This window comes from Salmo salar, chromosome ssa20 (assembly GCF_905237065.1).
Source record: "Salmo salar chromosome ssa20, Ssal_v3.1, whole genome shotgun sequence".
Lineage (NCBI taxonomy): Eukaryota > Metazoa > Chordata > Actinopteri > Salmoniformes > Salmonidae > Salmo > Salmo salar.
Window position 1 is genome coordinate 30,575,579 of NC_059461.1, and position 27,871 is coordinate 30,603,449.

General features: G+C 42.6%; 2 protein-coding genes across 10 annotated transcripts in view; both read right to left on the minus strand.

Annotated features, from left to right (window-relative positions):
- LOC106580408 (uncharacterized) overlaps positions 1-8,388 on the minus strand; it is a 32,309-nt gene extending 23,921 nt beyond the window's left edge. For 2 of the 8 annotated variants that reach the window (XM_045703201.1, XM_045703202.1), the window contains exon 1: positions 8,035-8,377. The gene's annotated coding sequence lies outside the window, so the exon portion shown is untranslated. Of the gene's footprint in view, positions 1-8,034 lie in introns of all 8 variants that reach the window. The other 6 variants (XR_006760901.1, XR_006760903.1, XR_006760902.1 and 3 more) reach the window with 6 other exon arrangements.
- A 1,578-nt stretch (positions 8,389-9,966) lies between these two features.
- On the minus strand, positions 9,967-27,439 carry LOC106580409 (protein unc-45 homolog B). 2 transcript variants are annotated; one of them, XM_014161433.2, is made up of 20 exons: positions 27,216-27,439; positions 26,248-26,418; positions 26,080-26,116; positions 25,732-25,907; positions 25,504-25,593; positions 24,707-24,874; positions 24,338-24,503; positions 23,958-24,128; positions 23,572-23,743; positions 23,019-23,319; positions 22,750-22,844; positions 20,773-20,914; positions 20,502-20,642; positions 20,109-20,236; positions 19,105-19,171; positions 18,541-18,654; positions 18,186-18,301; positions 17,775-17,892; positions 17,514-17,669; positions 9,967-10,819 (listed from the first exon to the last, which is right to left on the minus strand). In XM_014161433.2, exons 2-20 carry the CDS (start codon positions 26,416-26,418, stop codon positions 10,547-10,549), a joined length of 2,802 nt encoding a protein of 933 aa, XP_014016908.1. In that variant the 5' UTR covers positions 27,216-27,439; the 3' UTR covers positions 9,967-10,546. The 2 variants fall into 2 exon arrangements, with proteins under 2 accessions (XP_014016908.1, XP_014016907.1); XM_014161432.2 differs by lacking the exon at positions 27,216-27,439 and adding an exon at positions 26,919-27,062.
- Positions 27,440-27,871: the final 432 nt, after the last annotated feature.

The following is a 27,871-nucleotide window of genomic DNA, read 5'->3' on the forward strand; positions in this document are numbered from 1 at the left end:
TGTCAATTGGAGGTGTACCTATGGATGTATTTCAAGGCCTACCTTCAAACTCAGTGCCTCTTTGCTTAACATCATGGAAAAATCTAAAGAAATCAACCAAGACCTCAGAAAAGGTACCACGGTCATCTGTACAAACAATAGTATGCAAGTATAAACACCATGGGACCACACAGCCGTCATACCGCTCAGGAAGGAGACGCGTTCTGTCTCCTAGAGATGAACATACTTCGGTTTTGAAAAGTGCAAATCAATCCCAGAACAACAGCAAAGGACCTTGAAGATGCTTGAGGAAACAGGTACAAAAGTATCTATATCCACAGTAAAACGAGTCCTATAATCGATATAACCTGAAAGGCTGCTCAGCAAGGAAGAAGCCACTGCTCCAAAACCGCCATAAAAAAAGCCAAACTACGGTTCGCAACCGCACATGGGGACAAAGAGCGTACTTTTTGGAGAAATGTCCTTAGGTCTGATGAAACAAAAATAGAACTGTTTGGCCATAATGACATCGTTATGTTTGGAGGAAAAAGGGGGATGCTTGCAAGCTGAAGAACACCATCCCAACCGTGAAGCACGGGGGTGGCAGCATCATGTTGTGGGGGTGCTTTGCTGCAGGAGGGACTGGTGCATTTCACAAAATAGATGGCATCATGAGGGAGGAAAATTATGTGGATATATTTTTAGCAACCTCAAGACATCAGTCAGGAAGTTAACCTGTTGGGGCTAGGGGGCAGTATTTGCACGGCCGGATAAAAAAACGTACCCGATTTAAACTGGTTACTACTCTTGCCCAGAAATGAGAATATGCATAAAATGTGTAGATTTGGATAGAAAACACTAAAGTTCCTAAAACTGTTTGAATGGTGTCTGAGTATAAGAGAACTCATATGGCAGGCCAAAACCTGAGAAGATTCCACACAGGAAGTGCCCTGTCTGACAATTTTTTATCCTTCTGTTGCATCTCTATCGAAAATACAGCATCTCTGCTGTAACGTGACATTTAAGGCTTCCATTGGCTCTCAGAAGGCGCCAGAAAGTGGAATGACGCGTCTCCTGTCTCTGGGCAAAGAACAGCAGGAGATTTTGTAAGTGGTCAGGCTGGGAACAGTGACACTGGAGATGCGCGTTCATGAGAATTCTCCATTTTTTTCCCTTTCAGCCTTTGAATGAATACAACGTCGCCCGGTTGGAATATTATCGCTATTTTACGAGAAAAATAGCATAAAAATTGATTTTAAACAGCGTTTGACATGCTTCGAAGTACGGTAATGGAATATTTTGACATTTGTCACGAAATGCGCTCGCGCGTCACCCTTCGGATAGTGACACGAACAAAACGGAGCTATTTGGATATAACTATGTATTATTTGGAACCAAAACAACATTTGTTGTTGAAGTAGAAGTCCTGGGAGTGCATTCTGACGAAGAACAGCAAAGGTAATCCAATTTTTCTTATAGTAAATCTGAGTTTGGTGAGGGCCAAACTTGGTGGATGTCAAATTAGTTAGCCGTGATGGCCGGGCTATGTACTCAGAATATTGCAAAATGTGCTTTCGCCGAAAAGCCATTTTAAAATCTGACACCGCGATTGCATAAAGGAGTTCTGTATCTATAATTCTTAAAATAATTATGTATTTTGTGAACGTTAATCATGAGTAATTTAGTAAATTCACCGGAAGTTTGCGGTGGGTATGCTAGTTCTGAACATCACATGCTAATGTAAAAAGCTGTTTTTTGATACAAATATGAACTTGATTGAACAAAACATGCATGTATTGTATAACAATGTCCTAGGAGTGTCATCTGATGAAGATCAAAGGTTAGTGCTGCATTTAGCTGTGGTTTTGGTTTTTGTGACATAAGCTTGCTTTGAAAATGGCTGTGTGATTATTTTTGGCAGGGTACTCTCCTGACATAATCTAATGTTTTGCTTTCGCTGTAAAGGCTTTTTGAAATCGGACAATGTGGTAAGATTTACGAGAGTCTTTTCTTTTAAATGGTGTAAAATAGTCATACGTTTGAGAAATTGAAGTTATAGCATTTTCCAGGTATTTGTATTTCGCGCCAAGCGATTCCACTGGCTGTTGACTAGGTGGGACGCTTGCCTAGGGAAGTTAACTCTTGACGTTACCCTAGGATAGGGGGCGCCACAGCGCATTTTGAAAAAGAATCGTGCCCATTTTCAACGGCCTACTAATCAAACTCAGAAGCTAGGATATGCATATAATTAATACCTGTGGATAGAAAACAGCCTAAAGTTTCTAAAACGGTTTGATTGGTGTCTGTGAGTATAACAGAACTCATATGGCAGTCAAAACCCCGAGACCGATTGAAACAGGAAGTGGAATTCTGAATTGTGGACTCAACTTCACATCGTTGCCTATTATTCACACCGTGAGCTATCGTTCATTGAGCACTTTCTATTGCTTCCACTAGATGTCCCCAGTCTTTACAAAGTGTTTTGAGCTGTGGAAATTGGTCACAGGGGGAGGGCCATCACCATTATGACGCCGGCGCCCCTGTCTACCCCCTCCTTTCGAAACGTTTTGAAACACAATACAATCGTCCCCCTCGAATCTTATTGGCTCTCTTGTTGAAACAGGCCCTGAAGATTTATGTTATACAACGTTTGACATGTTTGAACGAACCTAAATGGGGGGAAAATGTTGTTGTTTTTTTCGAAACGGCTGTCCCGCGCTGTCCCGCGCCCGACGGAGCATTTGGATACAGCCTTCAGACGCGCTAACAACAGCAAGCTAATGGAACATAAAGGATGGACTTTTTCGACCGAAAATACATCTGTTGTGGACCTGGGATTCCTGGAAGTGCTTTCTGATGAAGACAACTAAAGGTAAGCGATTATTGACAATATTATACAAGATTAGATGTGATATGCGATTGTTCCAAGATGGCGCCGAGCTAGGTTTACTAGCTCATTTTCTGAGTATCGCATCCCCTTTTATCGCAAAGTGTGATTACCCAGTAAAGTTATTTTTAAATCTGGTATGACAGGTGCTTTCAAGAGATATTCATCTATAAATCTTAGAATGACAATATTACATTTTTAAAATGTTTTCGAATAGTAATTCAGTAAATTGTAGCACTGTTTCCCGGGATGCATTTGAGGGAAAATAGTCAGTCAACGTCAGACGCCGATGTAAAATGCTGTTTTCATATACAAATATGAACTTTATTGAACAAAAGAATGCATGCATTGTGTAACATGATGTCCTAGGTGTGTCATCTGATGAAGTTTGTAAAAGGTTAGTGCTGCATTTAGCTGTTTTTTGGTTATTTGTGATGCATGTGGTTGGTCGGAAAATGGCTATGTTGCTACTTTTACGATGGACTCATCTAACATAATCTAAATGTTTTGCTTTTCCTGTAAAACCTTTTTGAAATCGGACGACGTGGGTCGATTCAGGAGAGGTGTATCTATAAAACGATATGAGACAGTCCTATATTTGAAAAAAAAAAAAGTATTACATTTTGTTATGCTAATGTCGCTAGGAGTTTTCGCTGGATTTTGATCCCGCATACGGGACGAGACGCTCAAGAGGTTTTAAAGCTTGGTCGCAAATGGGTCTCCCAAATGGTTGTGGCAAAATGGCTAAAGGACAACAAAGTCAAGGTCAAGGAGTGGCCATCAAAGCCCTGACCTCAATCCCATAGGAAATTGGTGAGTAGAACTGAAAAAGCATGTGCGAGCAAGAAGGCCTACAAACCTGACTCAGTTACACCAGCTCTGTCAGGAGGAATGGGCCAAAATTCACCCAACTTATTGTGGGAAGCTTGTGGAAGGCTTTCAGAAACATTTGACCCAAGTTAAACATTTTAAAGGCAATGCTACCAAATACTAATTGAGTGTATGTAAACTTCTGACCCACTGGGAATGTGATGAAAGAAATTAAAGCTGAAATAAAACATTCTCTACTATTATTCTGACATTTCACATTCTTAAAATAAAGTGGTGATCTTAACTGACCTAAGAAAGGGCAATTTTTACTAGGATTAAATGTCAGGAATTGCAAAAAACTGAGTTTAAATGTATGTAAACTTCCAACATTAACTGTATTGCACTTTTACTTTCTTCTCCAACACAGTTTTTTTCATTTAAACTAAATTGAACATGTTTCATTACTTATTTGAGACTAAAATGATTTTATGTATTAAGTTAAAATAAGTGTTCATTCAGTATTGTTGTAATTGTCATTATTACAAAGATAAATAAAATTGGCCGATTAATCTGCATTTTTTTTTTTATCCTCCAATAATCGGTATCGGCGTCAAAAATCATAATCGGTCGACCTCTAGTAGGGACCATACTGACTATTTCCCACCCCACTTAAGCAGGAACAGCTACTGTATATGCCAGTACTGTATTTGCCAATATATGTATCCTATGTACAGTCTATTACAGTGTCTTGCATTGGGGGCTATGGAGGGGGTGCTAAACAAGTGCTGCATGGTATGCACTACAGTCAACCTCCAAAACATCACATTTGGTTAGTAGAGACCATAGTATTTCCCACCCCACTTTAGCTGAGACAGGTAGAAAAGTTCTCGACAAGCCACTAAGTATCCCATATACAGTGCAGTAAGGAGTCACTAGTACTCTGTATTAAACCCATTGCCCAGCACGAGACCCATTTAAGTTTTGCAGACTCCATGGAGTAATTCCAATAAAATGTTAAGTGTATTTCTTTAAATATATTCTACACAATAGCTTTCATTATAAACTGGGTAGGTCGAGCCCTGAATGCTGAAAGCCGGATGCTGGAGTGAGTGGTCGTGCTGCACCTCGCTCCGCGGGTAATATTACATTTCATTACATTGGAACGATTTGATTAGTGTATTGTTAGCTAGATACATAGTTGTATCTGCTGTCTTTGTATCAAGGATAAAGGTGTAGCTCTGAGGAACTAACAAGGTTAGCTAGCCAGCTGTATTCGTTCGTTCGCGCCGTTTTCCGAAACAGCGTCAACACCATAACACCACAGCCACTGCTAGCAAGCCAACTTTACCAATTAGCAGTACTGTAGAAACTATATACATTACAACTTAACTAGTGTAATGTTAGCTAGCTACATAGTTGTCTTTGTATCAAGATAAAGGCGTAGTACAGAGTAACTATCGAGGTTAGCTAGCCAGCTTCATTTTCTAACATAGTCTACAACGCGCCCACTGCTAGCTAGCTAACCATACCAGCTAGCTGTATCATTTTTAGTCAATAAGATTTTTGCAACGTAAGCTTAACTTTCTGAACATTCGAGATGTGTAGTCCACTTGTAACTAGCAGGACTGACTTTGTGTTAGCTAGCCAACGTTTAATTGCTTCTGCGTTATGAACTAGACACGGACACGAATGATCCATTGGTAGCTTGTTGTTACCAAGTATTGGTGCTAACCGTGTGTTATAGGATGCTAGCATGCTAGTTAGCTACGGCGTCATAGGACACGGTGCACTAGGTGGGTTTTCACAGAAGAATACTGTACCAAGTCAGCTAGCGGAATAAACTACGTTTGAGCCTATTCCTGGAAACATTGAACCACTGTAGTTTACATAGATTTTAATTTCTAGTGGTAGCTAGAAAAGTTATATTTTAGTGTTTTAGTGAATTGTTAGTGAGGGAGGCCCTGCTCTCTCGCTTCCCCAGTTGTTTAGTTAATTTTTCATGCCAATCTCCTTTGCATTACCGTAGCCTATCAACTATGTGTCGGTCTATCCCTGTTCTCTCCTCTCTGCACAGGCCATACAAACACTTCACATCGCGTGGCCGCTGCCACTAACCTGGTGGTCCCAGCGCACACGACCCACGTGGAGTTCCAGGTCTCCGGCAGCCTCTGGAACTGCCGGTCTGCGGCCAACAAGGCAGAGTTCATATCAACCTATGCTACCCTCCAGTCCCTCGACTTCTTGGCGCAAACGGAAACATGGATTACCACAGAAAACACTGCTACTCCTACTGCTCTCTCCTTGTCTGACCACGTGTTCTCGCACACCCCGAGAGCATCTGGCCAGCGGGGTGGTGGCACTGGAATCCTTATCTCTCCCAAGTGGACATTCTCTCTTTCTCCCCTGACCCATCTGTCTATCGCCTCCTTTGAATTCCATGCTGTCACAATCACTAGCCCATTCAAACTTAACATCCTTACCATTTATCACCCTCCAGGTTCCCTTGGAGAGTTCATCAATGAGCTTGACGCCTTGATAAGTTCCTTTCCTGAGGATGGCTCACCCCTCACAATTCTGGGTGACTTCGTCTACCTTTGACTCATTCCTCTCTGCCTCCTTTCCACTCCTCTTTTGACCTCACCCTCTCCCCCTACTCACAAGGCAGGCAATACGCTTGACCTCATCTTTACTAGATGCTGTTCTACTAATCTCACTGCAACTCCCCTCCAAGTCTCCGATCACAACCTTGTATCCTTTTCCCTCTCGCTCTCCTCCAACACTACTCACTCTTTCCCCTACTCAGATGGTATTGCGCCGTCGCAACCGTCGCTCTCTCTCTCTCTCTCTCTCTCTCTCCTGCTACCCTCTCCTCTTCCATCTTATCATCTCTTCCCTCTGCTCAATCCTTCTCCAACCAATCTCCTGATTCTGCCTCCTCAACCCTCCTCTCCTCCCTTTCTGCATCCTTTGACTCTCTATGTCCCCTATCCTCCCGACCGGCTCGGTCCTCCCCTCCTGCTCCGTGGCTTGACGACTCATTATGAGCTCACAGAACAGGGCTCCGGGCAGCCGAGCGGAAATGGAGGAAAACTAGCCTCCCTGCGGACCTGGCATCTTTTCACTCCCCCCTCTCCACATTTTCCTCCTCTGTTTCTGCTGCTAAAGCCACTTTCTACCACTAACTTCCAAGCATCTGCCTCTAACCCTAGGAAGCTCTTTGCCACTTTCTCCTCCCCCCTGAATCCAAGTACTTGTGTAAACTTTCAAAAATAAAATGCTGATACATACATACATATACACAATTATTTTTCTCAAATGTGGGACCAATGCTGTGAAAAACAGTTGACTTGCACTGCTAAAGAAAATCAATATAAATTTAGCATGTCTTTGCAGGGCAACTCTTATTTTGAAAACAAATCATCCGCAATCGTGCTATCAGCATACCAGGGACCGGTGCTGTTATGGGTGTAAGATGGCACAGTGATGCCATCTGTTGGTAAATGTTAATTACTGCAACTCCAGTGTTTTTACCGGTGTGCTTGAGATACCCGGAGGTATTGCAATATACTGAACAATACTGGTTACTCGCATCAATGCCTCTGTCTCGTCATTTAACATTCAAACAGGTGCTATGCCGAAAATCTCGCCCCTGACAGAATCAATACACCTATGTGACAGGGATGATAGGATTTGGCACACTATAATAAAGTGTTCCATTTTATTAAATGTGCTTGTTCTCGAGAATATTTATTTTTTGTTGGCTCGCGAACCCTTTAAACAAAACGGTATTTTCACACATTATAGCCATCCGACTAGCTATATTAAAAACGGATAACCAAGGAAATGTATCGACTAGTCATGTGAACCAGCTGGATGAGAAAGTGTTGTCCATTATAGGAGAGACCGTGGTGGTAGAGGAACTAAGTTAGCATTCACAGCTAACGCGTAACGACATTAGCCAACATAGCTAACGACGTTAACCAAGTTCTTCTTTGCAAATTGACGCGCTAACGCTAGCTATTTAACACTTCTAGAATATTGTAATATATAGTTAATTACTAGCTAGCTAGGTAATGCGCGTTGAATTAGTTTTCTTTCTGTATTTAAATGTCCGGTAGCCAACTGTGTGTCTGTGGTAGTGGCGCAAGAAAACGTGAACCCCTTGTCTTGACTGGATAACGTTAACGTTAGCTGTCCTAAAGTTAAGTACATTTCCAATAAGAAATCTTAAAACATTATTTTAACTGACGAATATAAACTTTGCTCTTTTTTTTTAAACGACGAAAGGCGACGAGTTTGCATGCACAAATGACATTTAGTCCGATGTATTTAAATATAACGCTTTTTTATTGACATACCTGTGTGTAATTTCGGTTCCTGGACGTTGTAAATCTTTGCGAGAAACAGCTACAACTTTTGAAGCGCTGGAGTAGGCTAACGTTACTTTTTCAGTTGCCGGTGAGTGCTAACAATGGACTTGATCGGAGAGCCCAGAGACTCTGCTCTTTTCTGTCCATAGAAACAAATGGATTGGTGGAAGGTGCGGGGCAGGGCAGGACCAAGGAAGGAGGGTGTAGTCAAGCAAGGCATCCCCCTAGGCTAAGTGCCCTAAGGTTTTTATCAGAACAGGCGTAGGTTAGTTTCGCCTTATCCTTTTCCCGACATGAGTGTTGTGTAAAAAATAAAAATACAACAACTAAAAAAAGTCAAAAATTAAAATAAAAAATATATAATAAAAAATGTAAAAACGTCCACTAAAGCCAATTTATATTGGGTGAATTCATAGCTACAATGTAGAAACGGAAAACGAGAGTTTCTATTGGAACTACCACCAGTTGAAAAACGTGATTATGGTGGCTCAGAGGGCAGTTACCACAAAGCAGTGATGTAAAGTACCTAAGTACAAATACTTTAAAGTAGGCCTACTGCTTAATTTTTGGGGTATCTGAACTTTACTATTTCGTATTATTTTTACTACATTCCTTAAAAAATTTACTTTTTACACCATACATTTTCCCTAACACCCAAAACTATTGGTTACATTTTGAATGCTTAGCAGGACAGGAAAATGGTCCAATTCACACACTAATCAAGATAACATCCCTGGTCATCCCTACTGCCTCTGATCTGGCATACTCACAAAACACAAATGCTTCTTTTGTAAATGTCTGAGTGTTGGAGTGTGCCCCTGGCTATCCGTTTTTATTGTGTCGTCTGGTTTGCTTAATATAAGGAATTTTACATGATTTATACTTTTACATTTTATACTTAAGTATGTTTTAGCAATTACATATACTTTTGATATAAGTATATTTAAAACCAAATACTTTAAGACTTATTCATGAAGTATTCTACTGGGTGACTGACTTTTACTTGAGTCATTTTCTATGTACACTACCGTTCAAAAGTTTGGGGTCACTTAGAAATATCCTTATTTTTGAAAGAAAAGCGATTTTTTTTGTCCATTTAAAATAACTTCAAATTGATCAGAAATACAATTTAGACATTGTTAATGTTGTAAATGACTATTGTAGCTGGAAACGGCATATTTTTTATGGAATATCTACATAGGTGTACAGAGACCCATTATCAGCAACCATCACTCCTGTGTTCCAATGGCATGTTATGTTAGCTAATCCAAGTTTATTATTTTAAAAGGCTAATTGATCGTTAGAAAACCCTTTTGCAATTATGTTAGCACAGCTGAAAACTATTGTCCTGATTTTAAAGAAGGAATAAAACTGGCCTTCTTTAGACCAGTTGAGTATCTGGAGCATCAGCATTTGTGGGTTCGATTACAGGGTCAAAATGGCCAGAAACAAAGAACTTCTTTACTTTTACTCAAGTATAACAATTGGGTACGTTTTCCACCACTGCCAGATAGTGTGCTCATTGGATGTACTGTGCTGCATGAGTTTTGGTATTGGTCACACCCGTATTTATCAGGCCACAACTCGCCACACTCAACAAATGGGAGAAAACATACCTCAAAGGCTGAAGAACGGCGCGCACCGTTTTGGAGAAACGTGTCGTTCAGTACAAATCGTCACGCAACGTAGCGAACGCTGAGGCAAACTGAACGCACCCATTGTGAACAAATAGATAACATATGTCGCAAAGCTGAGAGACGATCTGTGAACCAAATCTCATTGACTAAATCACACAGACCAACGTTCTTTGAGGGGTATCTGCTGAAGCCAGACCAATGATCTAGGTGCTATAAACCCCATGTGACTGTCGACAATTACTATTATAATAACATATAAAAAGTGTTAAACTATATTACAACATTTATTTTCCAAAAGTCAATTTATTTATCATTGAGTAAAATATAAATAACTAAACGGAAATGTGCTAAAACAGCATCAAACATCATCCAGCTGTAAAAGCTTATATTGGTTTAAAACAATCTCCAAACAAATAAACAGAATACAAACGTACAGATCTAATTATCATAAAGGCATTAGTCCTTATTCAGATTCAGTTCTTTATTTCAGACCCTGCTTTATCTCTGTTGCGCCCTCCCCCCACCCACCTCAGACAATCTGCGACCACATCTGTGTGCTTTAGCCAATTCCTTGGACTATGTTTGGGTATGTCCAACAAATCAATGATAGTCAGAGGGGTTGGCTAAATGCAGATCTCAGACCAGGCTAACCGTTATGTGGAACAATCTCATCTCCCTGCCTCCCTCTCAACCCTTCCGTGGACCAGCACCAGTACTTAGGATGTTACTGACCTTTCCAGCAGCAGATTTAACCAGTTCTCATGTTCTAGTTTAGATTTAAGTAGTCCATGAAGGAGGAGAAACACGTTTGCATGCCCTTCCCTGGTTCCCAAACCTTGGTTGAGAAGTTGAGATACACTGCTTTATGATGGGGTTGTGAAGGGCTTGATGAGGCCGAGGTCCATGGCCTTGACCAGGCAGGTGCGTGCCACATCGATCACAATCTGCCTCTTCGGGTTGTCCATTGCTTTGCCAATCACTGTCAGGATCTCCAGGATCTCGCTCTCCATCAGCTTCTTGGCCAGCTCATTGTCGTCCGAGTTCAGCATGTTGTACACGATCACAAGGCCTCTGTGCTGGATCTGGGGCTGATCATGGAGAATCAGCCTCTGAAGGATCTCCATCCACTGCAACGTCTGTGGAGAGAACCGAGAAAATATTGGTCACTCAGTCTAATGATTACATGCGCTTTACATCTGACAACTAATGAAGTGGATGAGGCCTCAATGATGATACATATTGATTAAGTAATATACACTGAGTGTATAAAACATTAAGAACAGAGACTGACTAGGTGAATGCAGGTGAACGCTATGATCCCTTATTGAGGTCACTTGTTAAATCCACTTAAATTACTGTAGATGAAGGGGAGGAGACAGGTTAAAAAATTATTTTTAAACCTTGAGACAATTGAGACACGGATTGTGTATTTGTGCCATTCAGAGGTGAAGCTAGATTCTCTCAATCTCACAGAAATTATCAAGTAACCCACCAGGTACAACCCTAAATCCGTAAACATGGCCACCCTCATAGATATTATCCTGACCAACTTGCCCTCCAAATACACCTCTGCTGTTTTCAATCAGGATCTCAGCAATCACTGCCTCATTGCCTGCATCCGCTATGGGTCCGCGGTCAAACGACCACCCCTCATCACTGTCAAACGCTTCCTAAAACACTTCTGCGAGCAGGCCTTCCTAATCGACCTGGCCCGTGTATCCTGGAAGGATATTGACCTCATCCCGTCAGTAGAGGATGCCTGGTCGTTCTTTAAAAGTAGTTTCCTCACCATCTTAAATAAGCATGCCCCTTTCAAAAAATGTAAAACTAATAACAGATATAGCCCTTGGTTCACTCCAGACCTGACTGCCCTCGACCAGCACAAAAACATCCTGTGGCAGACTGCAATAGCATTGAATAGTCCCCGTGATATGCAACTTTTCAGGGAAGTCAGGAACCAATACACGCAGTCAGTCAGGAAAGCAAAGCTTTTTCAAACAGAAATTTGCATCCTGTAGCTCTAACTCCAAAACGTTTTGGGACACTGTAAAGTCCATGGAGAACAAGAGCACCTCCTCCCAGCTGCCCATTGCACTGAGGCTAGGTAACACTGTCACCACTGATAAATCCACAATAATCGAGAATGTCAATAAGCATTTCTCTACGGCTGGCCATGCTTTCCTCCTGGCTACCCCAACCCTGGCCAACAGCTCCGCACCCCCCGCAGATACTTACCCAAGCCTCCCCAGCTTCTCCTTCATCCAAATCCAGATAGCAGATGTTCTGAAAGAGCTGCAAAACCTGGACCGGTACAAATCAGCTGGGCTAGACAATCTGAACCCTCTCTTTCTAAAATTATCCGCCGCCATTGTTGCAACCCCTAGTACCAGTCTGTTCAACCTCTCTTTCGTATCATCCGAGATAACTAAAGATTGGAAAGCTGCCGCGGTCATCCCCCTCTTCAAAGGAGGTGACTCTCTAGACCCAAACTGTTATAGACCTACAGTGGGGGAAAAAAGTATTTAGTCAGCCACCAATTGTGCAAGTTCTCCCACTTAAAAAGATGAGAGAGGCCTGTAATTTTCATCATAGGTACACGTCAGCTATGACAGACAAAATTAGAAAAAAATCCAGAAAATCACATTGTAGGATTTTTTATTAATTTATTTGCAAATTATGGTGGAAAATAAGTATTTGGTCACCTACAAACAAGCAAGATTTCTGGGTCTCACAGACCTGTAACTTCTTCTTTAAGAGGCTCCTCTGTCCTCTACTCGTTACCTGTATTAATGGCACCTGTTTGAACTTGTTATCAGTATAAAAGACACCTGTCCACAACCTCAAACAGTCACACTCCAAACTCCACTATGGCCAAGACCAAAGAGCTGTCAAAGGACACCAGAAACAAAATTGTAGACCTGCACCAGGCTGGGAAGACTGCATCTGCAATAGGTAAGCAGCTTGGTTTGAAGAAATCAACTGTGGGAGCAATTATTAGGAAATGGAAGACATACAAGACCACTGATAATCTCCCTCGATCTGGGGCTCCACGAAAGATCTCACCCCGAGGGGTCAAAATTATCACAAGAACGGTGAGCAAAAATCCCAGAACCACACGGGGGGACCTAGTGAATGACCTGCAGAGAGCTGGGACCAAAGTAACAAAGCCTACCATCAGTAACACACTACGCCGCCAGGGACTCAAATCCTGCAGTGCCAGACGTGTCCCCCTGCTTAAGCCAGTACATGTCCAGGCCCGTCTGAAGTTTGCTAGAGAGCATTTGGATGATCCAGAAGAGGATTGGGAGAATGTCATATGGTCAGATGAAACCAAAATAGAACTTTTTGGTAAAAACTCAACTCGTCGTGTTTGGAGGACAAAGAATGCTGAGTTGCATCCAAAGAACACCATACCTACTGTGAAGCATGGGGGTGGAAACATCATGCTTTGTGGCTGTTTTTCTGCAAAGGGACCAGGACGACTGATCCGTGTAAAGGAAAGAATGAGTGGGGCCATGTATCGTGAGATTTTGAGTGAAAACCTCCTTCCATCAGCAAGGGCATTGAAGATGAAACATGGCTGGGTCTTTCAGCATGACAATGATCCCAAACACACCGCCCGGGCAACAAAGGAGTGGCTTCGCAAGAAGCATTTCAAGGTCCTGGAGTGGCCTAGCCAGTCTCCAGATCTCAACCCCATAGAAAATCTTTGGAGGGAGTTGAAAGTCAGTGTTGTCCAGCGACAGCCCCAAAACATCACTGCTCTAGAGGAGATCTGCATGGCGGAATGGGCCAAAATACCAGCAACAGTGTGTGAAAACCTTGTGAAGACTTACAGAAAACGTTTGACCTGTGTCATTGCCAACAAAGGGTATATAACAAAGTATTGAGATAGACTTTTGTTATTGACCAAATACTTATTTTCCACCATAATTTGCAAATAAATTCATAAAAAATCCTACAATGTGATTTTCTGGATTTATTTTCTCATTTTGTCTGTCATCGTTGAAGTGTACCTATGATGAAAATTACAGGCCTCTCTCATCTTTTAAAGTGGGAGAACTTGCACAATTGGTGGCTGACTAAATACTTTTTCCCCCCACTGTATATCCATCCTGCCCTGCCTTTCTAAAGTCTTCGAAAGCCAAGTTAATAAACAGATCACTGACCATTTCGAATCCCACCGTACCATCTCCGCTGTGCAATCCGGTTTCTGAGCTGGTCTCGGGTGCACCTCAGCCACGCTCAAGGTCCTAAACGATATATATCATAACCGCCGTCGATAAAAGATTGTACTGTGCAGCCGTCTTCATAAACCTGGCCAAGGCTTTCGACTCTGTCATTCACCGTATTCTTATCAGCAGACTCAACAGCCTTTGTTTCTCAAATGACTGCCTCGCCTGGTTCACCAACTACTTCTCAGACAGAGTTCAGTGTGTCAAATTAGAGGGCCTGTTGTCCGGACCTCTGGCAGTCTCTATGGGGGTACCACAGGGTTCAATTCTCGGGCCGACTCTTTTCTCTGTATATATCAACGATGTCGCTCTTGCTGCGGGCGATTCCCTGATCCACCTCTACGCAGACGACACCATTCTGTATACTTCTGGCCCTTCTTTGGACACTGTGTTAACAAACCTCCAAATGAGCTTCAATGCCATACAACACTCCTTCCGTGGCCTCCAACTGCTCTTAAACGCCAGTAAATCTAAATGCATGCTTTTCAACCATTCGCTTCCCGCACCCGCCCGCCCGACTAGCATCACTACTCTGGACAGTTCTGACTTAGAATATGTGGACAACTACAAATACCTAGGTGTCAGGCTAGACTGTAAACTCTCCTTCAAGACTCATATTAAACATCTCCAATCCAAAATTAAATCGGCTTTCTATTTCGCAACAAAGTCTCCTTCACTCAAGCCGCCAAACATACCCTAGTAAAACTGACTATCCTACCAATCCTTGACTTCAGCGATGTCATTTACAAAATAGCCTCCAACACTCTACTCAGCAAACTGGATGCAGTCTATCACAGTGCCATCTGTTTTGTCACCAAAGCCCCATATACCACCAACCACTGCGACCTGTATGCTCTCGTTGGCTGGCCCTCGCTTCATATTCGTCGCCAGACCCACTGACTCCAGGTCATCTATAAGTCTTTGCCAGGTAAAGCTCTGCCTTATCTCAGCTCACTGGTCACGATAACAACACCCACCCGTAGCACGCGCTCCAGCAGGTATATCTCACTGGTCATCCCCAAAGCCAACACCTCCTTTGGCCGACCTTTCCTTCCAGTTCTATGCTGCCAATAACTGTAATGAATTGCAAAAATCGCTGAAGCTAGAGACTTATATTTCCCTCACTAACTTTAAACATCAGCTATCTGAGCAGCTAACCGATCGCTGCTGCTGTACATAGCCCATCTGTAAATAGCTCGTCCAATCTACCTACCTCATCCCCATATTGTTTTTATTTGCTTTTCTGCTCTTTTGCACACCAGTATTTGTACTCGCACATCATCATCTGCACATCTATCGCTCCAGTGTTAATTTGCTAAATTATAATTACTTCTCTACTATGGCCTATTTATTGCCTTACCTCCTCACGTCATTTGCACACACTGTATTAAAGACCTTTATTTTCTATTGTGTTATTGACTGAACGCTTGTTTATTCCATGTGTAACTTTGTTGTTGTTTATGTCGCACTGCTTTGCTTTATCTAGGCCAGGTCACAGTTGTAAATGAGAACTTGTTCTCAACTGGCCTTCCTGATTAAATAAAGGTGAAATAAAAAACATATAAAAAAATAGGGTGAATTGGCAAGACAAAATATTTTAGTGCCTTTGAACAGGGTATGGTAGTAGGTCCCAGGCGCATAACTTTGTGTCAAGAACTGCAATGCTGCTGGATTGTTCACGCTCAGCAGTTTCCGTGTGTATCAAGAATGGTCCACCAGAGCTCCATTCCCCCCAGAAATGTCCGGGAACTTGTAGTTGCCTTGGTGGAAGAGTGGGGTAACATCTCACAGCAAGAACTGGCAAATCTGGTGCAGTCCATGAGGAGGAGATGCACTGCAGTACTTAATGCAGCTGGTGGCCACACCAGATACTAACTGTTACTTTTGATTTTGAACCCCCCCTTTGTTCAGGGACACATTATTCAATTTCTGTTAGTTAGATGTCTGTGGAACTTGTTCAGTTTATGTCTCAGTTGCTGAGTCTTGTTATGCTCATACAAATATTTACACATGTTAAGTTTGCTGAAAATAAACTCAGTTGACAGTAAGAGGACATTTCTTTTTTTGCTGAGTTTATGTACATATCTACCTCAATTACATTGTACCCCTCAACATCAACTCAGTGCTGGTACCTTGGTATATGGCCAAGTCATCATTACTCATTGTTTATCTTTTATTACGTGTTTTACTTTTCTATAACTTATTTATTTTCTTTCTCTCTGCATTGTTGGGAAGGGCCTGTAAGCATTTCACTGTTAGTACATATCTGTTGTTTAGGAAGCATGTGACGAATAACATTTTATTTTGATTTGATTAAGTACTTAGTGGCCAGTTTATTAAATACACCAGACCATTCACAAAAATGGATTGCTCCTACAGACAGTGAGTCACGTGGCCGTGGAAACCTATATAAAGCAGGTAGGCAAGCATCGAGGCATTGTTACTGTTCGATTGAACGTTAGAATGTGCAAAACAAGTGACCTAAGCGACTGAGCGTGGTATGATCGTCGGTGCCAGGCGCGCCGGAGCCAGTATCTCAGAAATGGCCCCCCTTCCTGGGATTTTCACGCACGACAGTGCCTAAGGTTTACAGAGAATGGTACAACAAACTAAAAACATGCAGTCAGCGGCAGTCCTGTGGGCTAAAACGGCTCATTGATGAGGTCGAAAAAGAATGGCAAGAATCATACACTTGCCACAAACAGACAATTAACGGCTCAGCACAGTGGTGGACATCTCAGAACACACAACTCATCGATCCTTATCAGGGACGGGCTATTGCAGCAGATGACCACACCAGGTTCCACTCCTATCAGCTAATTTTTTTTTCAAATGGCTCCGGTGGAAGGCAGATTCCCAACACTGGACAACTGAGGAGTGGAAAAACATTGCCTTGTCCAACGAATACCAGTTCCTGTTGCGTCATGCTGATGGCAGAGTCAGGATTTGGCATAAGCAGCATGAGTCCATGGACCCAGCCTGCCTGGTGTCAACAGTACAGGCTTGTGGCGGGGGTGTAATGGTGTGGGGAATGTTGTCCTGGCACACATTAAGTCCCTTGATACCAATTGAGCAATGAAGAATTCATGCTGTTCTGGAGGCAAAGGGGGTCCGACCTGGTACTAGATGGTCTATCTAATCAACTGTCCATTGAGTGTATATTCAGTGTTGTGATGATACATACTGATGAGGTAATATATAACTATATTCAGTGTTGTGATGATACATACTGTATTGATCACAGGAGGTTGGTGGCACCTTAATTGGGGAGGAGCGGAATGAATGGAACGGTATCAAATACATAGTTTCCATGTATGATGCCATTCCATTTGCTCCGTTCCAGCCATTATTATGAGCCGTCCTCCCCTCAGCAGCCTCCACTGGTTTTGATTAAGTAAAAAATAACTATATTCAGTCTTGTGATAATACATATTAATCAGGTAATATATATAACTATAATCAGTGTTGTGATGATTCATTGTTGTGATTGATTTGGACAGCTGGGCAGTTCAATTCAGTTAGGATCTTTGCAAAGGAACTGCCCTTGGGTCACCCCAAGGTGAGTGTAGTGTGAATGCAACCAGACAAGACGTACCACCAGGGTCATCTTGGTGCACAGCTTCTTCTGGGCAGCAGTAAGCATGGCCAGGCCTCCAGCTGCAGCTCTCTGGAGCTTTTCATTGTCCTCAACACACATCAGCACCAGCAGCTTCAGCCTATCATTCCCATCCTCCAGGTACCGATCCTGCACCTGGAATACACACACAACGATGATGTTACACTGGGTGACAAGTTTGTCACACACGCACACAGTATGTGATGACAATGTTCTTAAGAGTGATGGGTGCCCTCTTACCTCTTTGCACGTCACCAGGTTGCACATACACTCTGTGGCTGCCTGTCTGATATGGTCATGGTCCTCAAACATGTACTGCTCAATCTCCGGGAGAGCCTTCTCTTTCAGGATCTTCACTCTGTGCCACGGAGGATGGGAAGAAAGAGTTAATGAATCAGGCAACCATCTCATCTCCACTCGAAACGGTCTGGCAGCAACAGTGAAAAACAAACAAAATTAACTCTGGAAAGTCCCCAGAGCATATCTTAGCCCATGGCTGTTTCCTGTTTAGTGGCATATGAAGAAACACACACCCACACACCTCTCTATTACCTTAAATGTATTGTTGAATTGTGTAATTAATCTGAAATAGTCTGGTGTTTTGTTGGGTTATATATACTGTGCTGTGGTTGGTAAACTAACAGGCCTCACCTCAGTTTGTCGTTGAGACCAGCCAAATTGGTGAGACTCAGAAGTGCCTCGTAGTTCTGCACCCCATCTCTCTCGGGGTGCAACAGGCTGACCAGAGGACGCACCACCTCATAGATCTGTCAGAGAGAGATGACAAGGCATGGTGAGGGAGGGAGGGTAAAAGAGAGGAAGCCAAAAGAGAGGGACATAGTAAAAAAGGATATGAAGGACAGAGAAAGAAGAATAAAGTTGAGTTGAAAAAGTATGTGTTTTACTGAATGCAAGACAACTAAAATACGTATGAGTCAATTCCCTTCCCCAAACCAGCCCACACCCTTTCTCCCATGTGACATGAAGTGGTCAGACAGGTTCTTACCCTCTCTCCGGGGAAAGCAATCTCTGGGTTGGAGACAGCAGCAATCTTGGCCAGGGCGTGTGCGGCCCTTATTTTCCCTATAGCTGATCCCTCCAGAGCCAATGGGATCAGAGCCTGGGGATCACACAGCAAGAGATCAGAGGTTCAGACACACACACCTTCAACTTTTACTGTGACATTATAACATACTCTAGCCCAGGGGTAGGCAACCCTGTTCCTGAGTGATGCAGGTATTGCAGGATATTGTCCGATCTATTCACCATGCCAGACCAACTGAGCTAATTTATTCAACACACCTGGTCTTCCAGCTTGGTTAAATTAAAAACATGACGTGCCTGCAGCACTCCAGGACTGCCTACCCCTGCTCTAGCCTACATGCGACTACGACTGATCCATGCTCGAACCACAGTTTAGTTTTAACTATGACACCTCAGTTGTTTTGAAAAGATAACGTTTTCTCTATAGAGTCAGAAAACTACTGGTTAAATAAAGGTAATAAATCAAATGTAAATTTAGACTGTTTATTATACTAGAATGGAAAATCTTGTTATGTCTGTCACTCACCTTGCCCCCTCCATGGGCGCAAATAGTGCCACGGTCTTTGGGATCATCTGCCAAGGCAAGGAACACCCTGCATATCAAAGCAAATAACAATTATTTGAATCTCATTTGTTCTGCAGTATTGCTAATTGCATGTACTGATTGGATAACTATTAGTATTTTATTAGGATCCCCATTAGCTGTTGCTGAAGCAGTGGCTACTCTTCCTGGGGTCCACACAAAACATGACATAATACAGAACATTAATAGACAAGAACAGCTCAAGGACAGAACTACACACATTTAAAATAAGAACAATATAACCAAAAAAGGTCCTGCTGACACAACACAGAGAAACAGAGACACCCATTACTCTAGGCCTATATACAAATACATTGAATTATTACATTTCCAATCTCATATATTCCATTCACATTCAGTAGCATCTATCAGTTACACGCATACATACATCAGTACATATGCATATACACTGAGTATACACAACATAAAGAATACCTGCTCTTTCCATGACATAGACTGACCAGGTGAATCCAGGTGAAAGCTATGATCCCTTATTGATGTCACTTGTTAAATCCACTTCAATCAGTGTAGATGAAGGAGAGGAGACGGGTTAAAGAAGGATTTTTTAAGCCTTGAGACAATTGAGACATGGATAGTGTATGTGTACCATTCAGAGGGAGAATAGGCAAGACAAAAGATTTAAGTGCCTTGAACAGTTTGTGTCAAGAACTGCAACGCTGCTGGGTTTTTCACGCTCAACAGTTTCCTGTGTGTATTAAGAATGGTCCACCACCCAAAGGACATCCATCCAACTTGACACAACTGTGGGAAGCATTGGAGTCAACATGGGCCAGCATCCCTGTGAAACGCTTTGAGGCTATTCTGAGGGCAAAAGGAAGTGCAACTCAATATTAGGAAGTTGTTCCTAATGTTTGGTATACTCAGTTTATAAGAATGTCTGTGACATAGCTAAATGCTCGAGCCTAGTACAGTTCCAGGTTGCTCACCTTGCCAGCATCTCTTTAGTCTGGTCAGTCAGGAGAAGGTTGTCAGCTTTCACCATGACAGTGAGAGCTGAGATGACCCCTCCCTTTAGCATCCTCTTCACTCTCTTCTGGATGAAATCTTTCTTGTCCTAAGGGCAGAGAAGTGTGTGTATTGTCAGTACCTCCCTCAGATAATACACAGTACCTAGGGCCTCACAATAAAAAATATCACTTTGCTTACAGTGGAGAGCAGCATAGTCACATTTATATATAATTTATACTAGTTTAGTTCACAGTGCTTAATGACAGAACTAGAGTGACTAGTTCTGTTCAGTCCTGACATAAGGATGACTTGTTGTACAGTTCTGCCCGCCGGACAGACAGAGGGAGGCCTGTGTCTTTCTCTTATCTTACCTTGGGGTGCTGCTCAGGGACGTGCTGCTTGGAGAACTTGGCCAGCTGAACCAGCTCAGGCATGATGTCTTTCTTCTCATAGCTGTTGGTGCAGTTGACCAGGGTACAGGCCACAGCATACAGGATGGTCTTATCTTTAGACTGTGTCACAGGGAAACAGGGAATAGTGAAGTTTAATACTCTCCTCCAGGTCGCATATTTCATGCCACTATGCTCATGTTATGTGCTATGAGTGGTGTCTATCCTCTGTCTTCAATAATACAGTACCTACCTTGGCCAGGTCAAACATGGCTTTCATGGCAGGATCGTCCTCAACAAAGTCATCCTTTACATCAGCGTCTTGGGTTAAGTAGGCCAAACCTTCTATAGCCCACTTCCTGGTCCTCGTGTCCATGGCAGAGTTACACAACCACCTGACACACACAGGAAGAGTGTTAACAGGGCTAACAGGTAATGGTCCTCCATCTTGAGATTATGATCATGGGAAACTATTTCAAAATCACTCTGAGGGAATACAATGAACATAAGGGTACAGCTCTGTACACAATCTATTACTCCTGATATTGTTAGTCTATAATACTTTTGAAAAAGAGCCTGTGATGGACTGTCTATCTATTAATGCTTCAATGAGCATTAACACCAAAAAGTTACACAACAGCTACAGTGGCAAGAAAAAGTATGTGAACCCTTTGAAATTACCTGGATTTCTGCATAAATTGGTCATAAAATTTGATCTGATCTTCATCTAAATCACAACAATAGATGAATACAGTCTGCTTAAACTAATAACACACAAGTTATTGTATTTTTTGTCTATATTGAATACATACTTTAAACATTCACAGTGTAGGTTGGAAAAAGTATGTGAACCCCTAGGCTAATGACTTCTCCAAAAGCTAATTGGAGTCAGGAGTCAGCTAACCTGGAGTCCAATCAATGAGACGAGATTGGCGATGTTTAGAGCTACCCTGCCCTATAAAAAACACTCACAACATTTTAGTTTGCTATTCACAAGAAGCATTGCCTGATGTGAACCATGCCTCGAACAAAAGAGATCACAGAAGATTTAAGATTAAGGATTGTTGACTTGCATAAAGCTGGAAAGGGTTACAAAAGTATCTCTAAAAGCCTTGATGTTCATCAGTCAAATTGTCTATAAAAATTGTCTATAAATTGTCTATAAATTGAAAAAATTCAGCACTGTTGCTACTCTCCCTAGGAGTGGCCGACCTGCAAAGATGACTGCAAGGTTAAGAAGAATCCTAGAGTGTCAGTTAAAGATTTACAGAAGTCTCTGGAATATGCTAACATCTCTGGTAAGTCTACGATACGTAAAACACTAAACAAGAACGGTGTTCATGGGAAGACACCATGGAAGAAGCCACTGCTGTCCAAAAAAACATTGCTGCACTTCTGAAGTTCGCAAAAGTGCACCTGGATGTTCCAAAAATATTCTGTCGACAGATTAAACTAAAGTTCAGTTGTTTGGAAGGAACACACAACATTATGTGTGGACAAAAAAAGGCACAGCACACCAACATCAAAACCTCATCCCAACTGTAAAGTATGGTGGAGGGAGCATCATAGTTTGGGGCTGCTTTGCTGTCTCAGGGCCTGGACAGCTTGCTATCAATGACGGAAAAATGAATTCCCAGGTTTATCAAGACATTTTGCAGGAGAATGTTATGCTATCTGTCTGCCAATTGAAGCTCAACAGAAGTTGAGTGATGCAACAAGACAACAACCTAAAACACAGAAGTAAATCAACAACAGAATGGCTTCAACAGAAGAAAAGTCGCTGTCTGGAGTGGCCCAGTCAGTCCTGAACTCAACCCGATTGAGATGCTGTGGCATGACCTCAAGACAGCGGTTCACAGCAGACATCCCAAGAATATTGCTGAACTGAAACAGTATTGTAAAGAGGAATGGTCCAAAATTCCTCCTGATCGTTGTGCAGGTCTGATCCGCAAATACAGAAAACGTTTGGTTGAGGTTATTGCTGCCAAAGGAGGGTCAACCAATTATTAAATCCAAGGGTTCAGAAACTTTTTCCACCCTACACTGAATGTTTACAGTGTTAAAAAAAGACATCATTGTTTGTATGTTATTAGTTTAAGCACTGTGTTTGTCTATTGTTGTGACTTAGATGCCATTTTATGACCAATTTATGCAGAAATCCAGGTAATTCCAAAGGGTTAATTTACTTTTTCTTGCCACTGTACATAATCAGAGCCACAAAACCACTTACTTCCTACACTGCTTGGCCAGTTTCTCAGTGGAGCCTTCAGCAAACTGCCTCATACTATAGTCATCTCCACCTGCTGAGCCCAGCTTACACAGACCCTGGGGAAAGGGACCCACACACACACAATATTGAGTTCATGAACTTGTAAGGTTAGATACATCTGAAGAGTCCATATAATGCTTTCAAACATGAACTATCAATGAACCCCTAAAAAATAAAAATGTCCATTCTATTCCATCTTTCCATAGTATGGAAATCTAAAGCTCGCTCACCACCAGTGCACGGATTTTGATCTTATCGTTCTTCGTCTTCTTGTAGATGTCTTTGAGCAGCGACACACCGTTGGTGATGATGAAGGAGGCGCGGCTCATCTTGGTCGAGGAGTGGATCAGTGCTTCCACGGCGACCATCTGGTCCACCTCACGCTCGGAGCCGCACAGCGCCACCATCATCTCCATGATGCCCTGGCGACCCACCAGCTGGTTGCCCACCTCGAAGGGGCCCTGCAGCAGGCCTGACAGAGCATTGATGGCGTGGATGTTCCTGTCCATGTCGTTGGGGTCAAACTTGCCTCTGTGGAACAGGACATGGTCAGGTGGAGCGGGGTTAAGGATTAGATGAGGGAGGAGGTCAGGGATAAATGTTAGTCAGTTAATTTAGTACTTATCCCCACCGTCAAATCTATAGTGCTGTTAGATACTTCCCCTGTTGTAACATTACTCATGATGTATGCGTGCATCACATATCTCTTAATGTCTGTATGATGTTATTGTCATTAGATATGGTACTCGTATGTTGCTGTTATGTTACTAATGTGTAACTCACTTGATGTACTCGTCACAGACTTCCCTATAGTTGTCTCTCTCGGGATCGCAGCGCAGGTCGTCCCAGAGCTTGTCGAGGAGCACGCTGGCAATGAGCTGAGTGTTCTCTGTCATGGGCAGCTGGTCTGGGAGGTCAGGTATCTGGCCACACACCTTCAGGATCTTCTTCAGACCTGGGGGGGGTCGTCACAAAGCAAGATGAATGGCAACTTTCCTACATTAGGTTGATACTCTCAGTACTCCATATTTAATTTTTCAATACAAACCATAAAATAATGTTTCTCAAGAACAAGACATAAACCCACAACTGACATAAACAGTGAAGAACAATATCATAGGCCTACTTAGTGTCACAGATCATGGTCAAAGCTACAGTAACACACTCACCGTGGTCGATAGTAAAGAGGCTCTTGGAGTGGTCAGGGTCTTTCTTGTCCTTGCGAGGCACGTTTCTGGTCAACAGGTTCAGAGCCTGGTCTCTGCCATGTCCTGAAACCTTCTTACTGGCAACCATCTCCAGCAGGGCCATCAGGATGCTCTTCAAGTCCTTGCTTGCATCTGCAGAGGAACAGAGAAAGTGTCAGACGCCGTTTTATAAAACACAAACAAGATTAGAATGACGAGACCTTCAAAATCTGTTTATATAGCTGATTGATGCTATTCAGAGGCAATTCAAGTTTGGTAAAAAGAACTACATAAATGTATATACATTTAGGGCTTTTGACTGAAACAGCTTAGGAAATCAGGAATGTGAGTGGATGTCTCACCCAAAACCAGAGCTTCCTCCTTCCCATAAATCCTCCGGTCTCCTCCAGTGAGGGAGTCGTTGATGCACTGGAACAGGTCACAGGTTGCCAAGGCGATGTCCTCGTTGTCGACGGCCATGATGCTGCACAACTTGTCTATGCCCACCAGATGGATAATGGCCATGGCCTGTTCAGAGACAAACATACAGGTCAACTGAGTGTCCAAAAGTGAACTATTGCTAGACATTACAATAGAAACTTTGAAAATGATCCGTATCTGGCTAGAAGGACCAGGAGTTGTGAGGATCAGAAGTACTTGAGGTTTGGCTCCCCATTTATCCCCTTCTCACAGAACCTCTTATGCACCTCTCTGTGTTCCCTGCCCCTCACCCGAGCTTTGTGTCCAGTGCACATTCCAGCGAAGGTGCGGATAGCGGCCAGGACCATCTCTACTTTTCCGGTCTCAAGCAAATCCAGTAGCAGAGGCACTCCATTGTTCTGGAAGATTCTCTCTGCGCCAGCTTCTTCTCTGGCCAGAACCACCAGGTTGTTAGCAGCCTACATGGGAAGAAAATATTATTCATATTGCCATTAAAGTTACACACATTGCATTTGATATCAGACTTTAAAAATATTAAAGACCACAGTATCATGCTTATTACTGTCACATGGGTCGAAATGAGTAGACCAAGGCGCAGCATGTAAAGTGCTCATATTTCTTTTAATGACGACACTTAAACAAAAAATAACAAAACGACAGCCAACAGTTCCGTCAGGTACATGAACAAAACGGAAAACAACTACCCACAAAACCCAAAGGAAAAACAGGCTGCCTAAGTATGGCTTCCAATCAGAGACAACGATAGACACCTGCCTCTGATTGGAAACCATACCCGGCCAAATCATAGAAAACAAAACATAGAAATAGAAATCTAGAAAAAGCCCACATATAAACAGAAAACCCAAAACCACCCAAAACAACCACCTGTCACGCCCTTACCACTCTACTATGGAAAATGACCTCTTCCAAGGGTCAGGACATGACAATTACAGTTGAATCAAACAGAGAAAAAATTTATGAAATGTATGCATTCACTACTGTAAGTCGCTCTGGATAAGAGCGTCTGCTAAATGACTAAAATGGAAATGTAAAATGGAACTGATCTCTACTATGGTGTCATACAAACCATTTCCTTCTTGTCCTTGTCCATCTCCTCATCAAGCAGAATGTCAAACATGTTCTGAACCCGTGAGTCTGTGGAAAAGCTTGTCTTCAGCTGTAGACAGAGAGCGAGAGAGAAGTATCAGATGTGTTTTTTATGTCTAGTTCATAAGTCAATAAAATATTATAATCACATAGTCATCTGTAAGTAAACCAATGGATTGTGTCTAAACAGTCCCAGAGGGTAGCAGACCTTGGCTTGGATCTCAGCCCCCAGCCTCCTGAGGGTCTCCAGGAAGGTCTTGTTCTTGGGCTCAATGGTGGAACACCTCTGTACGTCTTTAAAGGCCATGTCCAGCTTGCCCAGCTTCTCCAGAGCCTGGCAGCGCCGGAACAGGGCTTTGACGTCTGCTGCATCCACGTCAATGGCTGTCGGAGAGCAGAGAAGTATACAAGTGTCTGGGTTGAAGTGAAAATATCACTGTGGCATGAGTATAATACATTATTTGTCATGTTATGTGACAGTGAGTGAGCAACAATCATGACTGGCTGTGTTTTGATTCTTGTTTATGTACTAAACATTTGGTAGACAGTACCGTACCTTTGGAGGCATCGGAGGCTGCATTGGTGTAGCTTTCCTGAGAAGGAAACAAAGAGCGTTCAAAAACATCAGCGGATCAGAAAATCACACCCAGGGATAATTATGAATAATTATAAAACTATTCCGTTTTTGCTTGATGAAGGCCTGTGGTTTAGGTGAGGTGTTTACCTTTTTCAGAAAACAGGCTGATCTGTTCCTGTAGACAACGGCGAGAACCTTTTTGTCCGTGCACAACTTGATGGCTTTAGTGTAACACTCAATGGCCTTGTCCACCTCACCAGCTTGGAAATGCTTGTTCCCCTCATCTTTAAACTGGATTGGATCTGCCATCTCACCCATCTGGTGAGGAGAGGAGAAGTTGTAGCTCAAAATCCTAAATATCTTGGTTAGAATTCAGTTGGATTTGTTTACTTCAGGTTTCGGTTTCACTGGTACTTACAAAGTAAACAGCACATGTTTCTGGAATATTCCATTACTCTTCTAACACTATACATTGAGCATGTACAGTGGCTATATATACTTAATAACACATTAATGAACTTTAGAACAAATTGCAACCCATTCTAAATCTGGAAGAATAATAATGTTACCAAATATAACCCTGTTCCTGGTAGATTGTTTAACTTTACAACCACTTAAAGGAAACAAGTCAAGAAAAATGCCAGCTAAAACATGATCATTATGACAAGGTTTCCATTCATTGTGAATTCAGCAAAATAAATATATTCACAGCATGACTCAAACTTTAAGTCAGCATGAACGATGTACCACATTTCCTACAAATGACAAACAAATGACAGAAAATATAACATTCTATGAAAAACTGTTACTCTACTTACCATTTTCACTATAATGTCTCCTTCTGACCCAAGTCCCTTTAGCAAATGGCCCAGCACATGTGATCTCTAACTTGAAATGGCCTCCCCTCATGCCTTATTTGGGCATCATTCTGCACCCCAGTGGGGGCCTTACCACTGATACGACCATCCGAATGGACAGACAGCTCCCTGCCACTCCACCCTCCTGATAGACACTCACCATGCCCCTCTCCCCTGGCCTGAGAGCCCCTGGCAGGAAAGCATGTCACTCAAGACCTTGTACACTCAAGGCATGTGTCCCTTATAGCCATACGGTACCTTTAGGATTGTGTGATTGTCGTCTCCTCTCTTCTCTTCTCTTCTCTTCTCTTCTCTTCTCTTCTCTTCTCTTCTCTTCTCTTCTCTTCTCTTGCTTGGGTTGTCTAGTGTTGAGCTTCACTGCCTGATTGTTGCGCTGTCAACTTTTTTTGTAGTAATGCAACTCCCCCTCCGTCACAATTTCAATTTATACTGAATCTCAATGAGGTGGGCCAGAACCAGGGTGGATATATTTTAAATACGGGATGGGGGTCTACTCTCAACAGAACAGACACTTGCTGGGAAAACTCTACACTGAATTCCCACATTTAGCATTGGTTTGGGTTTGTTACAATGCCTCATTGCTTTTATGACAACATTCCAATGGAGAATCTTTAGAATAACTGCATAGTAGTTCCTCTTTTTGTTCTCTATTTGTACATAATGACATAGGTAACCCCCTTGAAACATGGTCTGTTCCTGATATGGTCTATTTAAGGAATAGGTTCGATGACAGCTGAGAACTCACCAGCAAATGCCTCTACAGCTCTAGTGAAGTGTGGGGCGGGTTGGGTGGAGTGGGGGGGTCTGGCAGCCACTGACAGCTGTAGGAACACACAGAACGAGCTGGCAGCTTCTAGAAAGAGAAAGCTCTCTCGTGCTTGTGTGTGTGTGTG

Bases quoted from the DNA above. Each gene is read 5' to 3' on its own strand.
- LOC106580409 (XM_014161432.2), bottom strand. The intron at 20,915-22,749 runs GTAAGTGGTTTT...TGTGTGTGTCAG, and splicing joins CTGGCCAAGCAGTGTAGGAA to GTGGTTGTGTAACTCTGCCA. The intron at 19,172-20,108 runs GTGAGCAACCTG...TTTGATATGCAG, and splicing joins ACTAAAGAGATGCTGGCAAG to GGTGTTCCTTGCCTTGGCAG.